We start from the raw sequence: 26,790 nt of genomic DNA, 5'->3' as shown, positions 1-26,790 counted from the left end.
TTAGAAACCGTAAATGAGGGGACAGAGATGCCCATGGGATTTGTGTGTGTTAGCTTTGCTTGCAACAATAGATTAGGAAATCAGACTGAGTGTTACAGGAAAAAAAAAAATAAGGAGGAAGGGGAAGGGAGGAGAAACCAAAGTTAAAGTGATGGGAACTGCTGCAAACTCTGCGTTTCTGAGAAGATAGGTCTGATAAGTAGATATTCATAGGTTATGAGAGTTTACACCTCCCATATTCAATCACAACAGTTACACAGCTATAGTACTTCCCATGTGCAAACAGTCAGGTGTTGTTATTTAAAACAAGTTAATCAACACTTTACAGAAGTACTGTTCTTAGTCCCAAATGTTCAAATGAAAACTAAGGATCTTTCAAAAAAGTTTTCAAATCAGAAAAATACATTGCTGTATCTCTAAATGAATAAGCACCAATATTTCACTGAGAGTTTATTCCAAATTTCCTCAAGCTCAGGCCTCCAGAAACGCCCAGTTCAAAACAATACATAGTTTAAAAAGGAAGGAAGCTGCAAAAATCATAAATTTATGATGTTTACAGCATTTAAGAACTCAATACAATTAGGCTAGAACCCAGCCTATTACGAAATATCAATTTTATGTACATTTTCACATCCCATATGCATAAGTATTTAAGCTTTTCCATTAATTACATAGGCATTCTAGTCAGTCATTTAGAAAGGGAATACAGTCGTCTGAATTTTTTTGACTATCAAAAGCCTGTCACTGAGTAGCATTACATTCAGCAGCTCATCTGATTCTCTCTAGAAAAACAAAATGCTGAGCTCATCGAGTTTAAATTTAAAACAGCAAAGTACCGTGAACAAGCTCCTACTTTCTGATGGCAAATGCTGATAGAACACCCTGCTTCCCCCAAGACTAAAATGTGTCTTGCACTAACCAAAATGGTACTTTCCCTGAACAGTGGCAGCAGAGAACCTTGCTGCCTACAAATGTTAATGGAGAACAACCACAAAGATGTATAGCCACTATAAACTCATTATCAATTCAAAAGCATACGTGTGGGAACATATCTGCGAGTGTTTATCCAGCACTACCACTGCATTTTTATTTACCTGAGTCACTGTAGCTATTATCTGCATGAGGGGTACTGCTGCATATTTTTAGTAGATAAATTTGGAATTTTCATAGCAGTTCTAGCAGCTTTCATGGCCAGAAATCAGTACATTTCCTACACGCAATACAAAAAAGATATGGAATTAAAGGGGTAATTTCCATTTTTAAACTCAGTTTTACTGCATGGGATTTTAAAATTCAGATTATATATTAATATAATTATATTTCACTTGCCAGGACTCTGTGTTTTTGTTTTCTTAATTAAATCAATAAATGAAGTCTTCTTATGGTCTAGATGTTTTTTTACAAATTCTTTACCTCTTGGAGACACTTGCAGAGTTTTGTGTGATGCACATGTGACAGCAAAGAAAACTCAGAAAGTTTAATCCTAGCTTTGCAGACACCTTCCTCTGTCACTGCAGATAAAAGACATCTTCCTCCCTCCTCCTACTCTACCTTCACTTTCCATGAAAATCTCAAAATAGACTAACGGACCTCCTGCAAGGAGATCCTAAATTCGTTAAATTATTCAAAGGAATAAAAGTTCTGACTATTCATAATTTAGACCTATTGCTGATCCATTTATATACAGACACAGTAAAATTGCTTCACATGCTTGTTAATTACAACCTCTCAAGCTAACGGTAGTCCATTATTTGTGACAGTTCTCCAGTTTGAGTTTATTAGTTCCTCCTGTTGCATGAATTAGGAGACTTCCATCATCTTGAAGTTAAGGACCAATAAAGCATGACCTTAGAGTATCCTTTTGGAGTACTTCTTACTCTTAATTTTTCAGCTTAGCATTTATTATTGGCTTACAGTAATTTTCCTCAGGCCAAGCAGTATCAGCATTGGTTTCACAAAGCTTGGCCTTTCCTCCAAATCAATATTCCATGGAAACATGGGCCAAAGAGGATTTCCTCTTTGTTAGGTGACAAAAAACCACAGATAGTATTTTGATAGACTGACTAAAAGAAAATTAGAGCTCTGTGGAAATTGTAAGTGATAATTTACAGGACTTTTTGCAAGAAAGGCTGGCTAATGTATCCTAACAGGCACAGTCTCTAGTAAGTGACTTGTTTTTTCCACGCAAATCTCACATCATTTCTGCTTTTTGTGGTGATGTATACCATATTTGCCAGATGACAAGGAAATGCTCTTCCAGCCTTTATTTGCTCATAGTCTGGGACTAGAGCGTGGGTTTTTTGTTTCAATTTTTCTGTTTATTTTTAAGATGACTGGTAATACATGATGATATTGTATTTCCTTACGACTGGAGGCTAGACTTTTAAATGGAAAAATTATCCTAGGTGCCCTTTTTGGAAGAAGGAAGAGAAGAAATGGTGGTTTGGTCAAGATTCAGGTGACTAATGACTGCTTAAGCGTTTGTTTCATTAGTGACTTGCTTAAGTTTACCTGCAATCACATATTACATCTAGGACAAAGATGATAATAAAAGGGGAAAAAATGAGGGAGCACAGATGTGATAGCTGTCTACAAATACATAAGAGAATATCATTAAGGAAGAGAAAGGCTGATTAATCATACTACCCACTACTGGCAGAATAGTTAAGAACAGCCTTCACAATGTTTAGAAATTATTCCAGAAACACTGCTGACTGTAAAAGAGACACATGCAAACCGAGCATTTTGAAAGGTTCATGCTAGGTCACCCATTTATATAACATTTTGAAAATCAGAAAATTATTAAAATCACCTATGTCCTAATTTTTTATTAAATAGGACCTTCTAAGCTCATTTAAGCATTGTCAGACTGCAGTTTGATTTCAAAACTGATCATAAAAACTATGATTAATCTCTCTCAAAAGAAAAAAAAAAAAGCCCAGGAGAAAGCAAACAAAAATGGTTTAAGGGCACTGATATATAAATTCCCAATTTATAATGTCACTCACACACTTACCTGGGGTTATGCATCTTGTTCTGATCACTTTGATACCAGCAATTTGTAAACAAACCAGAGGGTTTCTGATGAACACTAACAATGAATAGAGGTCAGCAGAAAGAGCTTTACAAGGAAAAATTGCTGGAGCTAAAATATACCTGTTGGGCTGAGTAAATATAAGAAAAGAAGAATGCATTTTAACATTGAACTACGATATTGAAGGGTAAAAAGCAAAAACCAAAGAGGGAGATGAATTAATTAGCATGTTACCCAGAGGTAGAGGTGGAAGGATAATGAAGAGTAGTGGGATTAAATTAAGAAAAGCAAAATTTAGGCTGAGTATAAAGAAAAAAATCTTACTAATAATGAGTTCCATTATTTTGGGAATTAGTCTCTCAGGTGAAATGATGGAAACACCTGCCTAATATTTAGGACTTTTAAATTTAGGTTGCAGGAAGGCATTAATGCATGATATGCAAAGTATGCATGAAGGCACATACACCTTGGGGAATGAAACAGTGCTGGTAGGGACAGAAAGAGCGGATGTGGCCACATCCTGTCACATCTCTCTGACTCCAGTACAATTGCCAACATCCTCTTCCAGAACTGCCCAAAATACAGCCTACGCCTACCTCGGACAAGCTCTGCTTTGAAGCTCTGCCTACATGATAAGGAGATGGGCATGTGCTCGAAGGGACAGGCGCACAGGGAGGTAACAGATGTGGTTGCCCAGTGTAGTCTCAGGCAGGGTGGGGGGAGGATGCATCAGCACACCTGGTCTTTCTTCCAAATTACAGCACTGACTATTTTTGCCACCCTTCCAGTCATCCCTTAATATAACCTTACATCGCACAGGCAAAACAGTTTGAAGGTAATAGGGAAGGAAATCAGTAAAAAAAATGTAGAATTATATTACTCTTATTCGAGTATTTTGAGACTTTGGGGACTAGCTGGCACACCCCACAGCATCCAGAGGCCAGGTTTGGTGCTCTAGTCACAGCACACTGGGTTTTAGCATCTGCTGGAGTAAATACAGCAGTTCAGAGGCACGACTGCTACTGCTGCTGCCTCTTCGTTTAGTTCAGGAAGGACAAGTTAACCCCACCATAAAATGAAGCAAAGCATCCCTTCAAAAGGGCTGTAAGATGAAAATATTACTGTGAAGTGGGCAAACTGTTTTCTTGTTTATAGCAGTTTTTCTCATATTTTAAGTGAGAAACATCACCCAAATCTGTTCTAAACATTTTTCTGGGTTTTGCTCTGCTTATCTCACATAAAAGTAAAAATTAGCAAATGCTTTGCAGGCAATTCTGAGAGCACTGTAGGGAGCACAACTGGATAAACAAACAGTAAGTGCCTAATACTGGCCAGGTCATTCACCCAAATGAAAAAAAAAAAAAAGAAAAGAGGGTTAAACACTGTAGTTTTATCAGGAAATTTAAGGCTTTAAACTGGAAGCAATTTGTTCAATGGCTATTTTGACCATAGAACTTCCTAATCTCAGTTCCCATAAAGTTTGGCTTGAAGCCAGCCAGAATGGTTCATTTCAGCTGCACAGATATCTTCCACAGAGGAAATAAAAGGATTTCAAACCCCAGAGTCATTTCCTTTGGTTCTCGGCTCATTCAGAAAATATGTCCTTTCGGTCAGTGGTATCTCCAACTTAATTCCTGCAGCATGACTTTAAATACAAAAAAAAAAAAAAAGTCTTTGTGGGAAACTTTTTCTGAAGGTTTGGAAGTGTGCCCTGTAAGCTCTTTGCCAGTTGGTGTAAAATACCTTCTTTCCTCCCAGAAGCTTGCAAAGCAAAAGGTCCTCTCCTCTTCTGCATTAACTCTGAGCTTTCCAGAAGTTCTAACTCATCTTATAGTCCCATTTAATAATTAAAGGAAGTATTCACATTCATATGCCTGTAAGTTTGCAGAACTGCACACCAAAATAATCCATTAAGCGTATCTACTCGAAAGTGATCCATGTACAGCTTCAGGTGTAGTAACACAAGCAGAACAGGTAAGCACTAATCACAAAGACCAATATATTGTTTTTTCCCAAAGTACCATAGCTTTTGAGGCACGTAAGCATAATAAATTGCATGCCTCTCTGTCTTATATTTGAAAGCTGTTGACAAATATTTGAAGATTCAGCCCCAAATCTGAAGAGTGGTACAAAAGATTGAAATAGGATGTTTAAAACAAGCATGCAGGCCAGTCAACAAAAATATCAGAGGAGCATAACGTCCTCTCCAAGTGAATGCTATATCTACGCCTTAAGTCTAGCTTCTTAAGCATGTAGTCAGGGTTTCACTGAAATAACGGAGATAATAATTTTGACACTCAATCTAACTGTAATGGCCGAATTCATTCCAAGTGTGTCACACCTGGGAACACTACACCTTTGCATCAACACAAAAGCAAGAGATGGATTTTCAAGTATATCCTCAGGCCTTTGATACTTCTAACAGTGATATAAACCAAAATACTGAGGTGCATAGCTCAATATAATTGGTAGCATCTGGGGGTCCTACAATAGCGAGCTTAAGCATCCTTTGTCCTAAAATGAACTTTGAAGCAGCAGGATCCATCAGAGCTGACACATTATTTATTTTTTTTAAGACAATTGCAACACAAGAGCCTTCTTAAGTATTGTACTTCAGCACACACCTAATGCTAAGCACACATATCCAAAGGCAGCCCTTTGTATATTCAGAAAATTCAGAAGGCAGAGGAAAAGACACATGCAAAATGGAACCATTAATGAGTTGAACCTAACTGTCAACTTCAAATGTCAACACTGATCTTGTGATTGACAATTAAATTACTCTTTCTAGGAAAGTTTACACTAGACCAGAATTATGTATTTAATTATTATTTATGAATTGTGACTTGCATAATTTGCATCTAAATGCTCACGATTGTCAACTCTTGCATTATAATGATGCCAGATATTATATACAGCAACTTCTAATAAAGTAGTTCAACAAACATAAAAATATTTTAGATATATGTGTATCATAAGCTTCTTGATACACTGCTCTGCACAGGGCAACTGAGGTATTAAAATTGAAGGCTGTCTTCACCCTAACTCAGATTTTCTTACAGTGCCTTGAATGGCACAGACCAGATCTGCGATCTACAGTGTGGATCTCCACTAGAGAGGAGATAAACTATAATATTAGATCCCATTTTTAGTTTTTCAAAACTTATTATAAAATAAATAAGTAAAATAAATGAAATAGTACACTTTTCTATATACCAGTCCAAACATTTCTGTATCGCAAAATTTTCTCCATTTAAACCCTAATATACCAGGATAAAATAACAGTGCAGAGATGCTGTTGCAGCATATAGAACGGAAGGTTCATGGAGGTTTGCAGAACAACTAGTGATTCTGAGGTTAGAGTGGACCTACACTGAAATCATAATCGTGCTTTCTTTTTTTTTTTTTCTTTTTCCCTCCCCCTTCCCCCCCCACCCCCCAAGTTATATGTAAATTCAAACCAAATGCTGACTGGAAAGTTTCTCCCCTTTTATATTCCACTTTTCTTCACCCTTCCAGGAATGCCAAACCAGGAGCAGAGTGTCAGTAAAGACTGTCTAAATTGAAATGAAATTTCTGGTTTCACTTAGTCCTGTGTGCAACATGTGCTTCCACTCTTCCCTAAAACACAGTGGGAACAAGGAGCTTTCAAATCATAATCTGAAAATCCCATTTTCTTATGAGCCTTATTAATATGAAACGATCAAGTGATAGTCTCAACTTCCAGTTAAAATAACAGAGGAGCATTTCATAGCCATTCCTCTGCCTTATCCTCACTCCCAAAATACATCAAGTTCACCTTGCTGGGGTTTTGAATGACAAAAGCCATTTTGGAATTACTTTATTTTCTTTAATGTGCAAACCTACGGACATTTCCTAGGCTTCACACTGGCAAAAATTCATGTCATCTGCAAGGAGCTGAAGCATAGCAGAGCCACACTTCACTCCTCCAGCTCCTGCCCCCAGAATTTCAGCAAAACATCACAGCTCCCTCCCCTCTACCCCTATGTGCCCCAACACCACCAGTCAGCCCAGGTAAGGGTAAGCAAGAACTGCTTTGCTCAGCTTTAGCCCACGAGCCAGGGTCTGCCGGCGGGATCCCCCGAGGAACAGATTTGTTGAAAAGGGCAGCAGAGAGCGTGGGAGAGTGCCACAGTCCCAAGAGCCCTAAGCCAGCATCCATCAGAGCCCAGCTCCCGCATCATTTGCAACAGCCCCAAAGAGAGCAAGTGCTGCAGAGAATATGCCTCCCAGTTTTCTTCCCAGTGCTCCTTGCAGAGGTGCAGCGATTTAGTGGAATGAAATGATGCACTAAAACGCAACATTTTACAATATTTGCCTGACTCCACACTCAGAAAACTGGTGGTATTCTATGACGCAAGCGCATGCGTTTGGACAAGGAGTTAGTCACCAAACCCTCATCCCACTCTCAAGTAGCCTTATGCCACAACTTCTGTCACAAAAACTCATCTTGCTCCACCTCCTGTACCAAAACACTGCTGCTCGGGTGGTCAGAACTTCTCACCCATATTTCACCCTTAATTTAATCATAGCCCATTGACTTTCATGAGCACGGTGCATGCATTTTTTACCCCTTGCCTAATACCAGACATCAATTTCTTCATAGACAATGCATTCTTATTTTGGTTTAGCTTTGTAAATGTTCTCTTAAATGCTATGTCTTCCAGCCCTCATCAACCCCTCCCTGTACTCTTTCGAGTAAGAAAAGCCCCATTTCCATGAATAGGAAGGCACTGGAGGAGACCAAGAAATTCAGCAGCTACACCTTCAGGGACATCATTTTGAAACAATCGAGCCAAATCCTTCTAAGGGAGAGGAGGGAGAGGTTCACAGAGGATATTTCAGCAGCAGCACATAGTAGGCCCAAGTCCATTAGGACAACTGCCAGATCAAGGCAGCATTCAGATGGTGAAGCAGGATGAGATCCAGCGCTAGATCTTCCCCCGTGAGAGCTGCTGACTTTGCATCTTCTTGCATTGCAAGTGTCCCTCTAGAACTTGGAGCTAACCAGAGGAAGGAGCAGGTTGAAATGATGACAGTCTCTCTCATCAGGCAAATAGATGGGGGAGTTGGTAACCTTGGAGAAAACCAGAGGGTGATCACTAGATCTGCCTCTCTTGCGAACAAAACAACAGTCCAGAGAACATAAGTGGACATACAGGGATGGAAAGTAACCACAGTGTCACTCAAACACAGTGACAACAACACAACTCAAACTCTATTAGCTCCCTAAATGTTTTAAACCTAAGAAATAAGATGGGTGAATTGGAATACATATAACGCTAAGAAAACATGTATTAGAAAGACTGTGAAAGCAGAGCACTGTAACACTAAGACAGGCACAGAGAGAGTAAGCCACGCTGGTGGTGGAGAAACGATCAAGCTAAGCATGGCAGAAAGTAACAGAGAACCCACAAGAACTGAAATCTCAGCCCTAAACATGAACAACAGTAATTCTGCACTACTGGAGAGCTACCTCCGTATTACTGATTGCCCCACCAGAATGGCAACACCAGCTGCTATGGGCAGAGGAAGATGCAGAAAAGCAGTAAGGGTAGAAAGCAAATGGAGGGCTCATAGGAGACTTTATTTATCCTTACACAGATTAGACAAAATGGAATATAATGCAAAGATCACATTTTTAGGGGCTGTTTAGAGAGCAGCTGCTTGGGAAGCCCAGAACAACAGATGCAACTCTTAATTTGAAATGACCACAGAGGAGGTTATGGGACAAATTGACAAAAGTGAACACTAACAAATTGCAACAACAGATGGTATTCACACTCCCTGGTTGAAAAGAGCTCCAGGATGCAATAGCTGACTACACACGCTAATAAGCTGTGTGCAGCTTTTTTTCCTAAAACTGACTTTGTACCTGAGGACCGGGAGGTGGCACATGTGGCAGCGCTGTTCTGAAAAGATCCCAGGTGAGATTTGGGTACCTACAGGTCTGGTGTCAAATTACCAGAAATTACACAAACAGCGTAAAATCGATGGAAATAAACTATGTGGAAAGAGTTAACCTGCCTTCTGTAGGTTTGCCTCACAGACCTACTGGAGTTCTTTGAAAAGGTCAACAAGCCTGTGGATAAGGGTGATCTGGCTAATATAGTCTGCTTGGATCTCTGAAAGGCATTTGACAAGGTCTCCACAAAAGATTGCTTAGGAAACTAAGCAGCCATGGCTTAAGAGGGAAAGTTCTTGGATAAACAATTGGTTAAAAGATAAAAACAGAGGTTAGAGGGCATAGTGTTTCTTACAACAGTGGAACAGCACCAATGGACATCAATGTGGAGCTTTTCTGCGACCCATACTGCACAACCTGTTTCTAAATGACAAGAAGAGGCTAAGCAGTGAGGTGACAAGATTATTCAAGAGTTAAAAAAAATGGAGGGGTAGCTGTGAAGAACTGCAGAAGGACCTTATTAAACAAAGTGACTGACTAATAAACCAGGAGAAGAAAGTAAGTGTAGATAAATGTAGTGGTGCACATGGGAAAAAACAATTTCAGTTTCACATTACAAAATGATGTCCTATGAACTGTCCAAACAAATGCCAGCTCCATATTTACTCAAAAAGTCAAACTGAATACTAGGAATAATTATGAAAAGAGTAAAAGGCAAGGCAAAGAATACACTTCAGAAATATCAACACATATACTGATCCTTCTCAAACAAATTTGACAAAGGTAACAATATCAAAAGTTTAAATTCCAAAAACTCAATCTCATTGAGAGACATTAGAGGAAACAAAGAGTAGCAAAACAGCAGCTGTGGAAGGATTTGTTGCATGGCATACAACCCTCTCTTAAAGAGTGTTAAGTATTTTAACACTTCTACAGTAACAGCACAAGGAAGTAGAGCACGGCAAGCAGTAACTATGGAATTCTTTCTAATGAAAGAACTCAGATTCATCCAACCTGATAAATATGTATGTCTCTAAAATTCAAGGCATATTTAATGTCTGTTCCATGACTTTCTTCTTTAATAACTATCTATACTAGCAATATAAAGTTTTTATTAAAAGGGAAATAACTACTAAAATAATGTGCAATGAATAAACAAAAATTAAGTACTAAAATCTTGAACATGGATTTTTCATCAGTTTAAGGGCTTCTTTTTAATGATACGTTCCATCAATTAATTGGAATTTAGCCTGCAATTTACTGTGAGCTGAAGTAACTGACAAGACCAACCAAGGTACCTCAGGCAAACCAGGTCACTCAGACTTTTTCTTGCTGTTTCATGATTAAAGGTTGACCACAAAAACCTTTACTTTCTGCAGAATGACATGCTTGGTTGGATAAATAGGCAGGCAATTAACATAGAGATAACATGGATTTAAATAGAGGTTCCATTGACACTGATCTCCTGGCTGCAACCTTTGCTTTGAAAGCAGACAGCTTAGCAAAAATATTCAATTAATAAAAAGGCATGAAGGGCAACAAGCCCATTTTAATTCATTTAAAAATAAATGATGTTTACTAGTCCATATTTAATAAGTTAATAAACATCAACACCACGACTAATGCCCCAGCAGCAAGGGAATGTGGTTGAAATATCTTTATAGAGATCATTCAAAAAAAAAAAATTTCTGGTTTTGACCTTTGTTTAGAATAAAACAGAATATTCTGCCAGCAATGAAGCAAACAAAGCCTTGTTGACTTACACATTTGAGGCCCATCTTTCTTGCCTCTGCCCATGTCCTATCCCAACTGTGATGCTACAACATGCTGCATTAACTTGAATCCATCACCTCAAGCTTTCCTTATTGCTTCCCCCCTCTCCCCTCCAATACCCAGACCTCCTCCCAGACTCCTTGTTTGGAAAAACCAGCACAAGCTCTGGCTCCATCATAGATGAGCAAGTGGTGATTTACTGTGGTTACTTTAGGCAGAGTGAAGCCAAACGCATTCTGCACTTCCTTCTGCAGGAGCACCAAGTCGCCACTCCACCTAGGTGCCCATTTCATAAAAAAACATTTAACTTGGTTGTATTTGAAAGTCCCAGTTCTCTGAAATATTTGCTTAAAACTAGCTAGTAAGTTGTAAAATTCTATATGAATCAAAAAACTGAAAGCTTGGACACTCCAAAATTATAAACCAAACTAAGAGATTTTTTTTTTAAAAAACGAAAATTAAAAAATGAACCAATTTAATTTTTTAATCAAACTTGTAATTTGGGGGTCCAGAGAGACCACCACTGCCATCTAATGGAAGAAAACATCAGCTGATCATTGATCTTGAGGAAGACCTAGTCAGACAAAAACTATTTCACCAAGCCGAAGAGTTGTTTCTATTACCCCTAACATGGCCTCCTCCTTTTCTCATATATAAATTTAGCTGTCCTCTCTAAGCATTCTCTGTTGAAAAAGCTCACTAAACGTTATCCAAATGTATGACTATTCTCAGGAGAGCCAAAAGACTGGTTTGTGGTTTTCTTTTTTCGAGAATTCAGGATTTCAAACAAATGTTACTTATCTCCATTCAAAGTAAAAAGATTACTCACAGTACCTAAATGAATTGTGGACTCTGCTCTTTTGCAAAGTCCTGGGTTGAAATGTCCATAGGACAATGTTGCCTTTTAATTCATTTTTGTACAGCACCATTGTTTTCTGTACCGTTGATTAGTATCTAGAGATTTACTGCTGTATAGCTACCATAACCTAAATAGATTGAGTAATATTAATAATGCCAACGTTTTCCTTCCCCAGAACTGGTGTGGGTGGGTTTTTCACTCAGCATTGAGGAAGCTACATCTTTATTGCCAGAGGTTAAGACTTTTTTCCTGTGTTGCACATATATTCCTACTCCAACCATCCTACACCATCTCTAGACAGAAGCATTCAAATACCCATAAACATATTAAAAAAATGATGGTACAGTCTATTAGTGTTTTACTTTCACAGTATATTATGAAACAAGAAAGAGAACATTTACTTAATTCACTTGAATAAGAGAGTTTTACTCCTCTAGACAAGAGCCAGCGACATGCACTAATAGGGGAAAACGCAACCGGTGGCTTCTCCGATTGCTGGCACACCGCAGAAGTGGTCACGCTGTAATTAACAGATCTGATTCAGAATGGTTCCTGTCGAGTACCCGTGTTCAATAAGAGTCAGTCAACTGGATTTATTATCAAATTGCCACTGCATCAAGTAAGCATTTGTTTTGCATACACTGTATGCTTGAGTCAGCTCTAGCAAAAGGAAGCAGGCCAGGCACTTTCCACCTCTGTCTGGGGATTTCCACAGGTCAGGTGTTGCACAAAGGTCTTGAGACTTGAGAAACCAACTTCTCAGTGGAGTACTACCACTTTTGGGAGAGATGACCTGCTTTCAAGCAACCAGAGACCAGACAGATTTAGTGATACATGAGATGCTGCAACAAGATTCCATGATTATATTGTATCAGAGAAAAAAAGTTAAAGCAAAGTGATTCTGCAAGATGCCTGAAAAAGCCAAAGTATTAAAAGTAAGTATTCAACAAAGCTGATCATGAGCTTCTGTTCAAAGAAAAAAAAAAAAATCATTTTCTGCTCAATTCTGTGATATGAAATAGATATTTCCAAGTCTGCTGAGACCACTAAGCCTAATAACATTACTCAGTCCCAAAATGCACTTCAAACACATGCCAAGCTATTGGCAAAGTTTTATACAGACCAATGAATCAAAACATTAATCGTTGTGTATAAATGGAAATTCTACTTTTTTATTTCTCTGGAAGGAAACAAAATTTAAACAGTAATTTGCCAGAGACAGGGGCTTGCAAAATTTGGAAACAATAAATTAAGAATAATCATAGATTGAATATGTCACAGAATACTTGAGCATTTTGGGTCTCCTTACAGAAAATATTTGCTAGGCCATGAGTTCATTTATGAAAAGATAATGACCCAGGAAACATTTTCCTTAATTGCAAAGAAACCGTTTAAGAAAGTGTCTGGGGAACTAATTAGATAGGAGTTTCCTCTGAAGAGGACCTGCCTTTAAGCTCAAAAGGCAATTTTTAGAGAACTTGCTTGAGACAGATCACTGTTTAGATACAATCAAGAATATTTACTGAAGTGCAGCAACATTTTGCAGACATGGAGGCAAATGTGTCTCCAAGTCTTCATCATGGCAAGGCAGCAGCCAGGGCAGGCACACTCAGCTACGGTGACTTGCTTGGTGCAACTCATCAAACCCTTTCATTATTTCACAGCATATATGGAAAGCATTCAATAATACACAAATAGAAGAATCTCTACCTCCAAGCTAAAGTGAGATTTTGCTAAACATTCACATCTTTGCCAAGACACGTTATACGCTTGCTGGCCAACCCACCAGGTGCCAGGAAAGTAGTTCATCCAACAACGGCACACACTCCCACTTTGTGCCATTGCTTCTTTATGATATCTAAGCATCTATAAACACCTCACCTCTAAGTTCAAGGGAATAGGTACATATGGCATAGATTTAAAAAGATGCATAGATTTAAAAAGATGCACATGCACTTTCCTCCTCCTTCTACCCCCCAGTCTACTTTCTGGTGACTTCTTAAAATTATCAAATTTATAAAGCATCATAACTGACAAGCCTGCAGCTCGAACAAGCTTTCATTTGATAAGGTATGGTGGGAACTTACAAGACCTCACTGGTGAGAGAAGGACTTCATAGTTCCTCATTGACAATTCTTTTTATTTTATTTTGAGGTATGCCCATCTTTAGAGTGTTTCGAAGTTGATGTTAGGTATTTTTCTTAAAGACTTGGCTCCTAGTCTCACATGAAAACACAGTAATATCGCTTTAAAGAAAAAAAAACAACCAACCTCAAGCTTTCCTCATAAACAAAAGACAGGAGGGAAACTAAGGTTTAAAAAAACACCACCAACAACAACAACCAAAAAAACCATAAAAAAATCCTCCAAACATTTACAAATTTTAAACAACCAACCTCACAGTGTTTAAATGTATCTCTCGATATCAAAAAATTTAATACAGCAAGTTCACCTTCTTTTTTTTACAGTTTGGAAATGGGGACTTAGCAACTCTGCTGAAAACTTTGTCTTTCTAACTCAGGATATTTAGATATATCAGCTGGTTTGCCAACCAAAATTATCACAGAATCATAGAATAGTTTGGGTTGGAAGGGACCTTAAGGATCAACTCAGCAGAGACCCGGGACCAGAGAAATAGGGGCTGTTACAAGTCAGCAGTGAGGTGGACCAGCAGAACCACAGATAAAACTTGCTGTGCGTCTACGCACACTCAGGATCTATCCAGCCTTCACAAATGCTTCACTATTAGAAAACCTGCCAAATTAAAATATTCCATACTGCCACACTTTTATTAACTTGTGAACTACTGTGCCACTGATTACATAAGATTTGGGAAACAAACAAAAATGAAATCAAACAAAACTAATGCACAAAAAAATCACATTTATTGTCTATCCCGGCATTGAAAATAGGATTGATTTATTATTTACGCAACTCTAGTGTTTCAAAATTACATAAGTCTGTTTTACAAATTATTTACTTTCTACTAGATCCATTTCCCCCTCAAGCACACTACGCATGCCCCCCTAGTGTGAGCAGTTTACAGTCAGTGATCAGACCTACTTGGCGGGATTTTTTTTCTTCCTCAAAACGGCAATTCTGAGAATCATAAACAACGCAGCACAGTTATCGCAATTTGAGTGTATTCCCAATAAATAAAATTTATTAACTAAATGGCTTTCTGCATAGCTTAGCTCTTTCTTCAGTAGCTTATTATTTTACGCAGCCTTGCTTCATGTTGCTAGCCACAATCCAATTGGGCTATCTCTAGTATAACAGGAATCGGTAAATATGAAGTAAAAATGTATAAAATCATATGATCACAAATAAACTTTAATCTTCATAGAATATGTGCAAAAAGTACTTCCTAAAAAGTTAAACAGTATATTGTCTAACACACACACCAACCTGTATCTTTTATATACTTATAAGCTTTGTTTATCAGAACATCAGAGCAGAAGCCTTCAGCTCATTAAGCTCCAATGCATCAAGATACATAGGCATGTTGGTGACCTTAAGCAGATGAGTAGCACCACTGATAAGGCAGGACAGACTCCTTTTGGGAGGTATGAAGCAGCACTTTATCATGCCAGTCCAATTATCTCCAACACTTACAGTAAGTCTTCAGTTATTCCATTTTTGTTACACAAATAAACTCTCCATTTCTAAAATATGTCGCAGTAAATTTTAAGTCTTGGTTTAAAAACAGCAGGGCAACTGGAGAAATAAAATTGTTCGTGATATATGGTTGGTTAATACAGATGACCTGATGGTGGTTTTTTACCATAAACCCACTGCAATCAAAATGACTGCATATCTGCATCCCCAGTTTTCATATTTTAAAAATGAATAGATCATTGCTAACATTTCTCAACAAGAAAAATGTCATAATGAAATATTAAAATTATAAATAGAGTCTCTACAGTTCCCCTCATCATGTTAGGAACATTTCTCTCCCAAGACAAACACTGCTATTCAACAAATCAAGTCATGCCTGGTTTGAAAAAATATACATAAAATGAAGAATATGCAGTTGAAGTGTTTGGCTCCTACACATTACTGTGATTCATAGGTTTTATTTATTAAAAAAAAAAAATAAATTCCCCACAGGTGGGTTTTTGGACTTTCAGTCATCCTCCCATACTCATCTTCTAAGGTTCTAGCAAAATGCTCAAAATCATATGAGCTTCTGATTAAACCAGGAAGTAAATCTGCATGCACGCAATTAAAGTGTCTGCAAGGGCAGATGCAGATGACAGTAATTCATACGCTAAGAAATGGGCTTGTGTATTTGGCAGATTAACTGTTCTGTATTCCATTGCTATGAGGTATGGAAACTGTACTGTGAAACAACCATTACTCATTCCCTCGGCTCTAAGCACGTAGGTCTATCAAAGGCAAAGCCAGTCGGGAGAGGGCAGGGGGCGCGGGCTGGAAAAAGAAGTATCTACGCGTTTTAAATTAACACTTCTCTTGAAAGGTTTCTTTTATTTCATTTCCCCTACTTTTTAAATTAGCAAATACAGTGGACCCAGAAGGGAAATGTGCAAGGGGAAGAGGGAAAGAGGGGAGGGAGAGGGGAAAAAGCAAAAGCAGCCAAAGCTCTCTGACTTGTTCATTAGGGTTTTTGTGTTTGAACATCTGAATGAATCATGTGTCTGTTTTTCATTATTCGCCATATGTGATTGTTCACTGCTTTGTTCAGTGATTTCTGACCATTTTGTCATGACTGTGCTTATTTTGTTTTATATATTGTGCCATTAAAGGGTGATTGTTGCTTCTCCTCTGCCTCACTTAGCAGTTATGCCACCAACAAAGAGCAATCTGAAAATGAGAGGTTACGTCAAAAGGTTTCCCTAGTGAGCTCCCTTGCAGCATATATGATTACTTGAGACCCAACTGCTTAATTCATACCAGGGCAAAATCCTCAGATAACACTATTCCTTAGCACGACAGGAATGCAGTGAGTATCATTTTCAAAAATCTGAGGAATACTGCAGAATAACTTAAGGTCCATTGAACAGCATTTTCCTCAATTTTCCAATAGGAAGCATAACACTTCTTGCTAAGCAGAAGCCTGTTTTAACAGATCTGCACATCAATACATGGAGTATTTGAAATAATTTCTTTGCTACATAAACTACTTTCCACTTTCAGCTCTACTCTATACCTCGGTCAACAGACAAACAACACTGAAGATGATTTCAAAATCTGCAATCACATGATAACTACTTCTATCATCTCCTTGAATTTAACCCACCCTAACGCACTGTATAAAAATCACAGGATGATGTGTTCATTTAATAGGACGTCTCATGCTTTCCAGAAGGTGAGATCCAGAAGACTGGAAAGTAACAAAACCAAAACTCCAGGGTTTTCTTCTCTGTTTTGTTTGTTTATTAAAAGGAATAGATGCAGTTCCCAGTGATTTAGAAACACTTTAACCTAGTTTCAACTTCTGGAAAAAGTCTTCTCCGGTCTGTTATTATTCAGTCTTTTCCAAATTATCTTGTCCAGTGGATTACAGAAATCATTTATTAACTCTGAAGAGGATAGCAAAGAGGTAAGTGCTGCAAGCGCTCTGGAGACTTAAGATTCAAGAATAACCTTAGCAAATTAAGGAGTTGCTGGGAAAAAAATAGAGTAAAATTCAATACAGACAAATGAAAAGTACTAGCCTTAGGAGGGAATAACCAACAGCAAAGAGCGGAACACACAATAAGGAATGCCTGTCTGGCAGCAGCGCTAGAGAAAAGAATAACAGAACTAGGGGCTGCAGAAAATCTCTTAGCACAAATCAGCGCTACTGTTCTCACGCAACACCCTATGCCTCAGAAATATACCTATATTTTAAATATACACTAACTTACATGAATATAGCACCAAAAAGGAGACTCATATGATCACACAGAAGACAAATGAAATAACCTCTCCACCCTATTGAAATTGGTAAGATTTAAGCCATCTAACATGATGTGCCTGACTCTGAAGTCTTCAAGGAAGACGTGAGCTAATAGAGATGAGCAAAGAGCAACACAATCAGAAACTTAAAGCAAATTGGTTTTAATGAAAAAGTGAAAGACCTAGTACTTAGTCTAAGGAAAAGATATAACAATTACATAGAAGTCTTCAAATATCTGTTTGCTGCAAAGAGAAAAGGAATACACTGTTCAACATGTCCACTGGGGGTAAGACAAGAAGCAATAGGCTTAAATTGCATCAAGGGATATTTGGGTTAGACATTAGGAAACACTTCATTATAGCGAGGAGAGGGAGCACTATCACAGATTGCCTGAGGAGCTCAAGAAATCTCCACTGCTGGAGACCTTTGAGCACAGAAACACCCCTCAGCAGTGGGTCAGAACTGATCCTGCCCTGAGGCAGAGGAATGGGCTAGCTGACCTCTTCAGGTCCTTTCTGTTTCTGATTCCTGGGAAGCTCTGCCCCCCTCTTTTTGTTTTTGGCTCCCTTACTGAAGAGGAAGGAAATTGTACCGAGCATTTAAAGCAGCAAAAGGTCTATTCTTTTATGTCACGAAGCAGCACACTGTTAATAAATCAAATCATGTTTACTATTTTTAATGGCATGATTTAGGTCATATAAGTCCATCTTTGAAAATACAAATAATATCTTTGACCTACAGTGTAATACAACAGTGTGAAAGCAAATTTTTACAAAATTCCAACTCACCCTTATATGGCCCCTACTATAATAATCTCAAAGCTAAATACAATTTAAAGAACACTAAACCCAGATGTTTTTATTTCTTGAAATTCTACCATTCATATTTTCACTTCACATTCTGTGTTTCGCAAAACAGGTTCATTCTTTCCTTGTTTACTGATGGAAATGGGAATGGATGGAAGTTCTAATCACATGGTAGCACGCCTGTGAAATTTGTTACTAGTCAAAAATGCATTTAAAAAAACAAAACAAAAAGTTAAGGCTAATTATCAAGCATGCTTCCCCCAGATTCTCTCCACCAACCTTTAGGAACTGAGCTGAAGCATCCGCATTGACAACACTGTGGTTTTGGACAACTAAGATCAGCTGAGACAAATTTCTCTGTAATGTGGATTTCACCTCATTGTTCAACATACAGTTCATTTCAAATCCAACTCCATCTGCTTGATTTGTGTTGCCATTTCAGACAGACATATTTCAGAAAAAAAGATGAAAAAAACATAGAGTTGACACATGAGAAAACAGAGAACACCTCAGTCTTTTATGGTAGTGGGAAAGGACGGTCTTGTCCTCAAAGGAAGATCTTCATTGGAATATAAGACAGTGAAGAGTGGTCCCAGAGCAACTCAAATCTATCTGATCACAGGCTTCCCAATTCACATCCCTCACAGGAGCAGCCCAGACCTCTTCAGCTCTTCCTGGCCTCAGTCCAAATTCCTTCCTGCCCTAAAGCGTCATCCCCAAATGTTCCTACCCCAAAGCCCTTCCTATCACACTGTGATGCTCTTCCTCCTTGTAAAACCCCCTTAGAGACCATTTGATCTACTCAGATTCTTTGTAAGCTCGTCATGCTGCAAGTCCTCCACTCCATACAGCTCCCCACGCAGCACCTTGTTGCCAAAATTCAAATCTCCTGGCCACGCAGCAGCAGTTGGGCATGTCCACCACCTCCCATCCTTGAAACTGCAGCACTCACATCTGTGCACCACCAGCCACCAGGCCAGGGCTTTCTGAATGTGGTCCAGCCCATCTTCCCACAAGAATATTCTTTCATAATACAATCAAAACAACAACAATGAAAAAAAAAACAACCAAACCATAGAATAAACCACTGATGTTATCAGAAGTCTGCAGGAACAGTGCTCCAAGGAAGGAAAATGCATGTCTAGCAAATGCATGGCAGTCCCATTCCTGATGATGACCCATGACTGATCGGGCTGGTCAAGTTTTGTAAGACTAGAACTGCAGTCTTCCAGACTACTTTTCTCTTGCCTGACTAACGACTGTTGTTGTGGCAAGCAATAGGTAAAGGCGCACACTTGTACAAACTGCAAGAATTTTGTCCCATCTTGTAAATTCCCCCAATGTCTTTCTCTGTTGCTTCTCTTCAGACCCTGTCTGGGCCCTTGTAAGATATCCCTGTACTGCAGTGTTTTTTCTTCTTATTAATTCATGCAGAAATGCTGTCCAAAATGTGCTCCTTATCAGAAGAACCTACTCTAAATCTTATTACTCCAAGAGCATTCTGTACCACCAGTGTAAAGTTAGAGAGTCATTTTAAAGCAGACCTTCTCCCATAGAGACTTGATGGCTCTTCAGACTGGTATATGAAAAACAATTCTAGTCCTAAGATACCACTAGAAATGTTTGTCAATATTTACCTAGACAAATACAGCCACACACACACACAAAACGTACTATATTTCACTAAAAACATTTTCACAAATTAGCAGACAAATTAAGAACACAAAAGTGAAAGAGGAATCATCTCTGTATCTTGGCATCACAACTTGTGGATCTATTTGTGTCAAGGAATACCTTTTTCTTCTTCTATTAGTGTAGGCCAAGACTTCACAAAAATAGAAAAATTAAACCAGGTTTTGCTTGGGAAACTTTTCCTAAAGGTTTCTCATTTTTATATAGGAAATCAATTTGCATCACTGATGATATCATTCAAATCAAACAGCACTATGTGGTTAGAAGGTAATTTACTTTTCTGCCGAAGCAATTTGATACTTGTTCTGATTTGTGATTTTCATTTTATTTGTTAATGAAAAAAATTAATGAGCAATGTTACTGGAAACACAACTCAAAGCCTTGGCATTATTAAATATGTTTGTAATATACCGTACATTATGTTGATTGCACAGTTGGAGCCAAAGCCTTGGCAGTCAAGCCACCAGTCAATCATTCAAACAGACAATGAACTCCACAGGGTGGACATTTTGCACGTACCTTTGCACTGATTTGTGTTTTTGTCAAGAATTGCCTTTGTGGATACTATTTTCCCATACCTATGGAGAAAATAAAAAACAGAAATACTTGTTATTATATTTCAATAATGCACATAGGTATTTTCCCACATATATAACACACATACTACGAAGAGATCTAGACTCTTGAAAAATGTTTTCCCCAATACTCTTGGAGAGGCTTCTTCTACTGTTACAGTTCAACAAACATCTTTTGAGTTTACCTGAAAAGCACCTGCTCGTTTGACACACACTGCCATTCGCCTCTGGTCACTGTGCTAGACTGTTAGCGTAAATGCTGATTACAATAAGAATTTTAGGACATCAACACTAGTAAAGAGGTCTCTTCAGTTCAATTGATTAGGTTTGCTTAAAATATTTTTAAAAAATGTGTAGCTGCCAAAAAAAGTTTGTTTTGATACAGATGGACCAGATTCCTCCAGGATTAACAAAACTGCAGAAGGTATGGCCATTTTTTTTACGTGCATGCACACACAACTGTGTTCATGTGTGCATCCATACCTGCACGCATACACTCTGAAGTTCTGTTTTAGGTAAACAGAAACTCTGAGGTTTAGGTGCATCTTCTAGCTCTTTCTGAGATGAGTATTAATACTTATTTGAACTTACATTGCCTCCTATCGATGATATGGCACTGCACCACAACCTGCCTGATAAAGAGGGAATTTAGGCAGCTACAACTTGCTGCGTTAAGCAACTAGACCATAAAATAGGTATCTGTCTTTACCTCACAGAGACTAAGATTGAAATTGAAGTCTTAATAGCAAGTATCACAAAACCCTGGTGAAAGATCATACATGGTCATTTATGGATGAATATGAGACTTCAGGAGAATAAGGAAAACAATTTTACTTTTCAAGTCACAGATATGTCTTGGACTCTGCTTTACTGAAGAGAGCTTGCTCTAAAATGTCTTTTCACAGATTTTTTACAAAAGCATTGCCAGTACTCTGATAGATTGGGCTTTTATTTGGAAGACTTCCATGGAACACCACTTTTGCCATCAATGAAGGATGTATTACGAGAAAAGATTATAATAAAATTGTATCTTTTAATGGCAAAGCAACACCTATGGAAAATAACCAACAGTTCATCAATTATAGATCACTGAAATGCATGGCAGACCAATTTTTATTTGTTTAATCTTTAAAAACAACAATATAAATTTGGTGTTAGCGACTTCTGCTTGAAGTCCAGAAACCTGGATGTGGAAGACCTTGCTGCAATTCCTTTCTATGCTTCAGGAATAAAAACATGTCTCCAACTATACAAAAAACAACTCTAAAGGCAGGTAGAGCACCATACTACCTATGCAAGCCCATAGTCTTCTCTGTCCTACCTGTCCGTAAACGTATGCAGCAAACGAGGAAAAAACCCCAAAAACCTATATAATTAAAAAAGAAAAACCTTAAAAAAAAAAGACAAAAAAAAAAAAAGGACAGGAGCCAAGAGGGTAGTGGTGCTATTAGTCACACAGAAAAAGGTACCTTTGGGTTTCAGTCTGGGAACCAGGAAACAAATACCTCATGAAGGGAGAGCAGCATCAATGAGAAAGGCTGGGCAAAGCCTGCCTGAACATAATCTTCAGTACCAACAAAGACTTGAGGCATTTTTCTGCCTGGTAGAAAGTTCTCAGCTGAAGTTTCCACATTGTAAGTGGCATGTAACCACTCAACTCTAAAGGCCACTGTCTCTAACTCTCTCTACTCTGTTTTCATGACTGATGCAAAGTGAGATTTTCCATTTTCACTGGTTTTCCTTTCCATAAGAACCCACAAAATCATTTGTTCCCACTTGACTTCCATTTTAGGGAGGAAAAACATGTATTGCTTTGTTTTATTTCAGACTGAAAACAGTCAGAAGAAGGGTGAACTGACCCAAAGGCATAAAGAGTTTGTGCAATTTAAATTAAGCTCCAATTTAGCCATCTTTGAGCTACAAACAAAGAAACAAAAAATTAAAAAAATCACAAACTCTCCTCTCCACCACACATCCTCTTTTTCTTACTGGCTCTGTAGATAGGCTGGATTTTGTGGTCTGAAGGCAGGGGCAATCCACTGTAAACTTCATCATGATGGGTACATGGGCAGGTAGATGTAAGTCTATTTTCCCATAGCTGGCTCCACTCCAAACACATACAGAACAGATTTAATGTTAACCATGAAATCACATGCTTTTCTAACCTCAGGTGTTTCTGGAATTGGGGCCTTTACACTCACTTATGTTCCACTTAATTTTATAATTCTTCATAGCAATACCTGAAGTTGACTTTGGCCTCAAACACATCAGACCACATATCTTAATTTTAGCAAAGCCAGATCTCTGCCAGTCTGATTTACGGTTGTTCAGTGGGCCAACTTACCCAGCAGGAAATTTGGCCCGTACAGTGTATCTTCATTTATTTGATTTATTTAGATTTAAAATCTAACACATGAAAAACATGAAAAAAACATGGCTATCTTGTGCACTAAAGGGCCTCTGACAGATAAATGGAAAAAAAAAAAGAAACCAACAAAAATCACTAGCTAACCTACATCCCCAACAAAAACTAACATCCAACCGTTCCTAATGAATTGATATGTTGTTTCATCCAAGACACATGAGAGCTAAAGGTTAACATTTCTGGCCAGCAGAGAGAGGCATTTGTGGTTGCAGTGTTTTTATTACCGATTTCCCAGAGTTACTTGCTACATACTGTAAACCTCCTAAAACTTAGTTACACTAGAGACTTCAGTCACAGAAGTAATTCTGTTCAGTTAAGAGGAGGTTTCCTCCACCACGTAGAGTTATGTGCACAGCTTCATGTTTGCAACAACAAACATCAGAGTGGTAAGAGGCACCACAGTAACAAACACTGTTACAGGCAATTAGCCATATGCAAGCATTTTAATCTACCGCTATAAATCTTGAGCGTTACCACAAGAAAGTAATTGGAATTAATTTGGACACTGTTTCCCTAAATATTTCAAGTAATTATTTTACAGTAATCAGAACATCAGTTCTGATGAAGAATGTTAGTCTGTGTGTTGCATGAAATTAGGAAGGTATATGGTTCCTACAAATGTAGTCATATTGTTTTCTTGCATGTATGGAGAGTGGTATCAAGTTATGTCTCCTCTCCAAAGATGTTTGGCTTTCAGCTTGTGTGACCTTTTGCTGCTATTTGATTCACCCAGAAGTACCAAAAATGTATTCTTCAATGGGAACACCCACAGAAATAAGGATAAAGTGCATCACAAGAGCTAGCCTCTTGTTTTCTTATACTTAAAGAGAAACTACTATAAAATCCAACAGCCTCCACACCTCTGTTCTGCATACTACTGGAATCATAAATGTGAAAACCACCAGGTATGGATCAGCGTGATGTGAGAAAATGGGAGCACTGTTTAATTTCCTCCCAAGTTACATTGCACAGATGTATTCTTTCAAAGATTTTGCATCAAAAATCCCAGTCAGATAATTCCAGAACTGAGTTCATCTCAATGCCTTATTACCAGCCTTTCAATATAATGACTTTATCAGTAAGGATAGCCTACTGCTTCACAGTATCCAAGAGAACACATGTAATAAATCTCTAAGATGGCTACCTCAAGAATGTGTCTACTAAATATCTGAACTGAAATCACTAATAAGATTTCCTAACATACAACTTGTGTTGTTGCACACTACATTCTTTCCAAAGTGTTACCTGAATGCACAGTAAGAACAAATAATATTGTTTAAGTGTTGTTTTTTTAAGAAAGTCCTTTAAAACTTCTATATTCCATTATGCTTTTAATGTTTTTCTATGTAATAATTTTCATTTAAAACCAAGTGGTCACGTATTTTGAAGAGTATTCATTAGCAGCACCTACACAGACTAGGACTTCAGCTCATTACAGAAGCATCCATGCAATGAGACTGTGACTAGTCGTCTTCATTGGTTCTCATAATATGTAAGGACTGCCAATAAAATTAGAAAGTATTAGATCTCCAGAGAGTGGTACTTCCCTGGAACGGGTAGGAACCCATTGTCACAGCCTGCACTGATGGCCCACAAAGTACAACTCTACAGAAAGCTGTCAGGCGGCTTCTAGGATGGAAACCTGTCACAAAATTAAAAGCAAAACCACATTTGTGGCCCTGGAAGTTATATATTGCCAGAAACTGGGAGAGGATACCAGAGCAGTATCACTGCACGTTGTCCCTGTTCTAACACCAGGCACTGCCACAGAGGCCTGTCTGACCCAGCCCAGCTGTTCTTACATTCCTAAAGAACATTAATTTGGGAGCAGAAATATCTTCTTACAAACATAAACATTTTTGCTTTCTCTTGTATATATTGGTTTGGGGCGAAACTGTTGAAGTCATTTGATATCCACTATTAAAATTACAAAGGTCGCTTAAAAACACTTCACTTGTAAACAGCGGTAAAATACACCGCATCACACGGAGGGTAGGACTAAGGGAAGATCGTACATGCACGGAGAAACAATTTCCCTGCTCAGTCCTACCACCTATGTCAAAAACAACTTGCAAGAGCCCCATCCCCCCACCCCCCACATTTTTTGACTATTCAGCAGACACGGGAAAGATGCAAGCAATGCAGAATAAGCCTTTAACGTACATCAAAGTTGCAGTATCAATAGATCGTTTCAAGAGCTTGCAAGCCAGGCGGTCGATCAGCACTTACACTGCAGACAAAGCTTGACCTGGTTGTTCCCAGGAAGTTATTTGATAACTGCTGTTAAAACAGAGATAGTTTCCGAAGGAAGCACTATAGCTGCAAGTGATACCACACTCGCAACATATGGGAACCTTACCCACTGCCCACAATGATCCCAAACCAATGTGAATTTGCTGCCTCCCAGCACACAAAAGATTCAAGCTATTTCTGCTTCTGCCTGCAGGCAGCTGGGGATGCAGGGAAGGCAAGAGGGTGACCGGGGTTAGGAGGCAAGTGAGATTCAGGCAGGAACTATCTCAAGGCAGAGGAACCAGGTGCCACACATCCTGCTGCTGCCAGGCAAACCTCAGGGTGGGAAGCCTCCTCAGGGATGGCCACCAGCAAGAAGTGCTGGGACAAAGAAAGGCTATCCTGGGAAGCCAGACTTTTCCATGTCATTACAGAACACAAAATCCTCTAGGCTAGGCACGTCTTATTCTATCATTCAAGCCAGCCTCCAGACTGGTCATGGCTAGTTGTGTAACACAAAAGGGCCATTAGACCTGATAGGCTGAGTCTCTCATCACTCAGCCACCTTGGCGTTACACACGCTGCCGTCCTCATCTGCAAGACTGTACGTGCACAGGCTTGTACAAGGCACAGCTTTGGACCAATTCCAGTTACTGCTTGAATGTTTTAAATAAACGCGACACTTGGGATTTAAACTCAAGTAACCAGCGTACAGAATTCTTCCTTGCTTAGTTAAACCAATGGAGCTATCATCTAATTTCAAAGTTCAGAGCTTAATAATTATATCTCCAGTGTTAGCGTTCACTCAAGGCCTCAAGCACTGCTCAGAACACAACCCACCCAACTGAAAACAGTCTGCATTTTTGGGCATTTAGGTAATATATGCTTTTCCATCAGGAACTTTTGTACTGGGATGAATTTGACCAGCAGTAATTGGATTTAGATAAGAAACTCTAAGGCTCTTTCATTCTTGTGAATTAATACATAAATAGCATAACTGGGTTTATTTTGTTTAAAGAGACTCTATTAGGAAAACCATGGATTTCATGAGGGAAAAAAAAGCCCACATTATGAAAGCCTGAAGTACAGAAGGAACTGCTGCTGGGTCTCTTGGAGAGGAGTTATTCCTATAATACATTGCCACGTGAACCTATGACACCCAAATACACACAAAAGAGAAATTCACTCAGAAAGAAAGGAAGTTCTGATTTGCATGTTCATTTCTGGGCATTTCATCAACTGCACGACATTTTCAATGCTTGTATTTTTTCTCAAAAATATAAAGCATCACTATTCTACGCATTGACAAAGATTGAGCTGCCTTGTTGCTGTTTTTCTGTATACTACTTTTAATTAAAAAAGGAAAAAATAAGACTAAATTTTTATTAACACAAAAATGCAACAATAAATTTCATACCATTCAAAGCATCTTTTATTTTCACAGACCAGCACATGGCTTGGGAAACAAACAGGAAGAGGTAGTTGCAGGGAACCTACTATCTACTGGATTAACAAGACTGTTAATACCATTCTCTTCAATAACAGCTCCGTGTTAGGAGGAAAGAA

At 38.5% G+C, this 26,790-nt stretch overlaps 1 protein-coding gene across 5 annotated transcripts in view; it reads right to left on the bottom strand.

The window, feature by feature from the left end:
• Positions 1 to 26,790, bottom strand: part of RBMS3 (RNA binding motif single stranded interacting protein 3) — a 614,750-nt gene that overhangs the window by 305,395 nt on the left and 282,565 nt on the right. For all 5 annotated transcript variants that reach the window (XM_069860070.1, XM_069860068.1, XM_069860072.1 and 2 more), the window contains one exon: positions 20,512 to 20,570. In XM_069860070.1, coding sequence (XP_069716171.1) covers positions 20,512 to 20,570 — 59 coding nt within the window. The remainder of the gene's footprint in view (positions 1 to 20,511; positions 20,571 to 26,790) is intronic.

The sequence above is a fragment of the Phaenicophaeus curvirostris genome, chromosome 6, assembly GCF_032191515.1.
Source record: "Phaenicophaeus curvirostris isolate KB17595 chromosome 6, BPBGC_Pcur_1.0, whole genome shotgun sequence".
Taxonomy (NCBI): domain Eukaryota; kingdom Metazoa; phylum Chordata; class Aves; order Cuculiformes; family Cuculidae; genus Phaenicophaeus; species Phaenicophaeus curvirostris.
The sequence above is the reverse complement of the archived record's forward strand: the minus strand, read 5'-3'. Positions and strand labels throughout refer to the sequence as shown.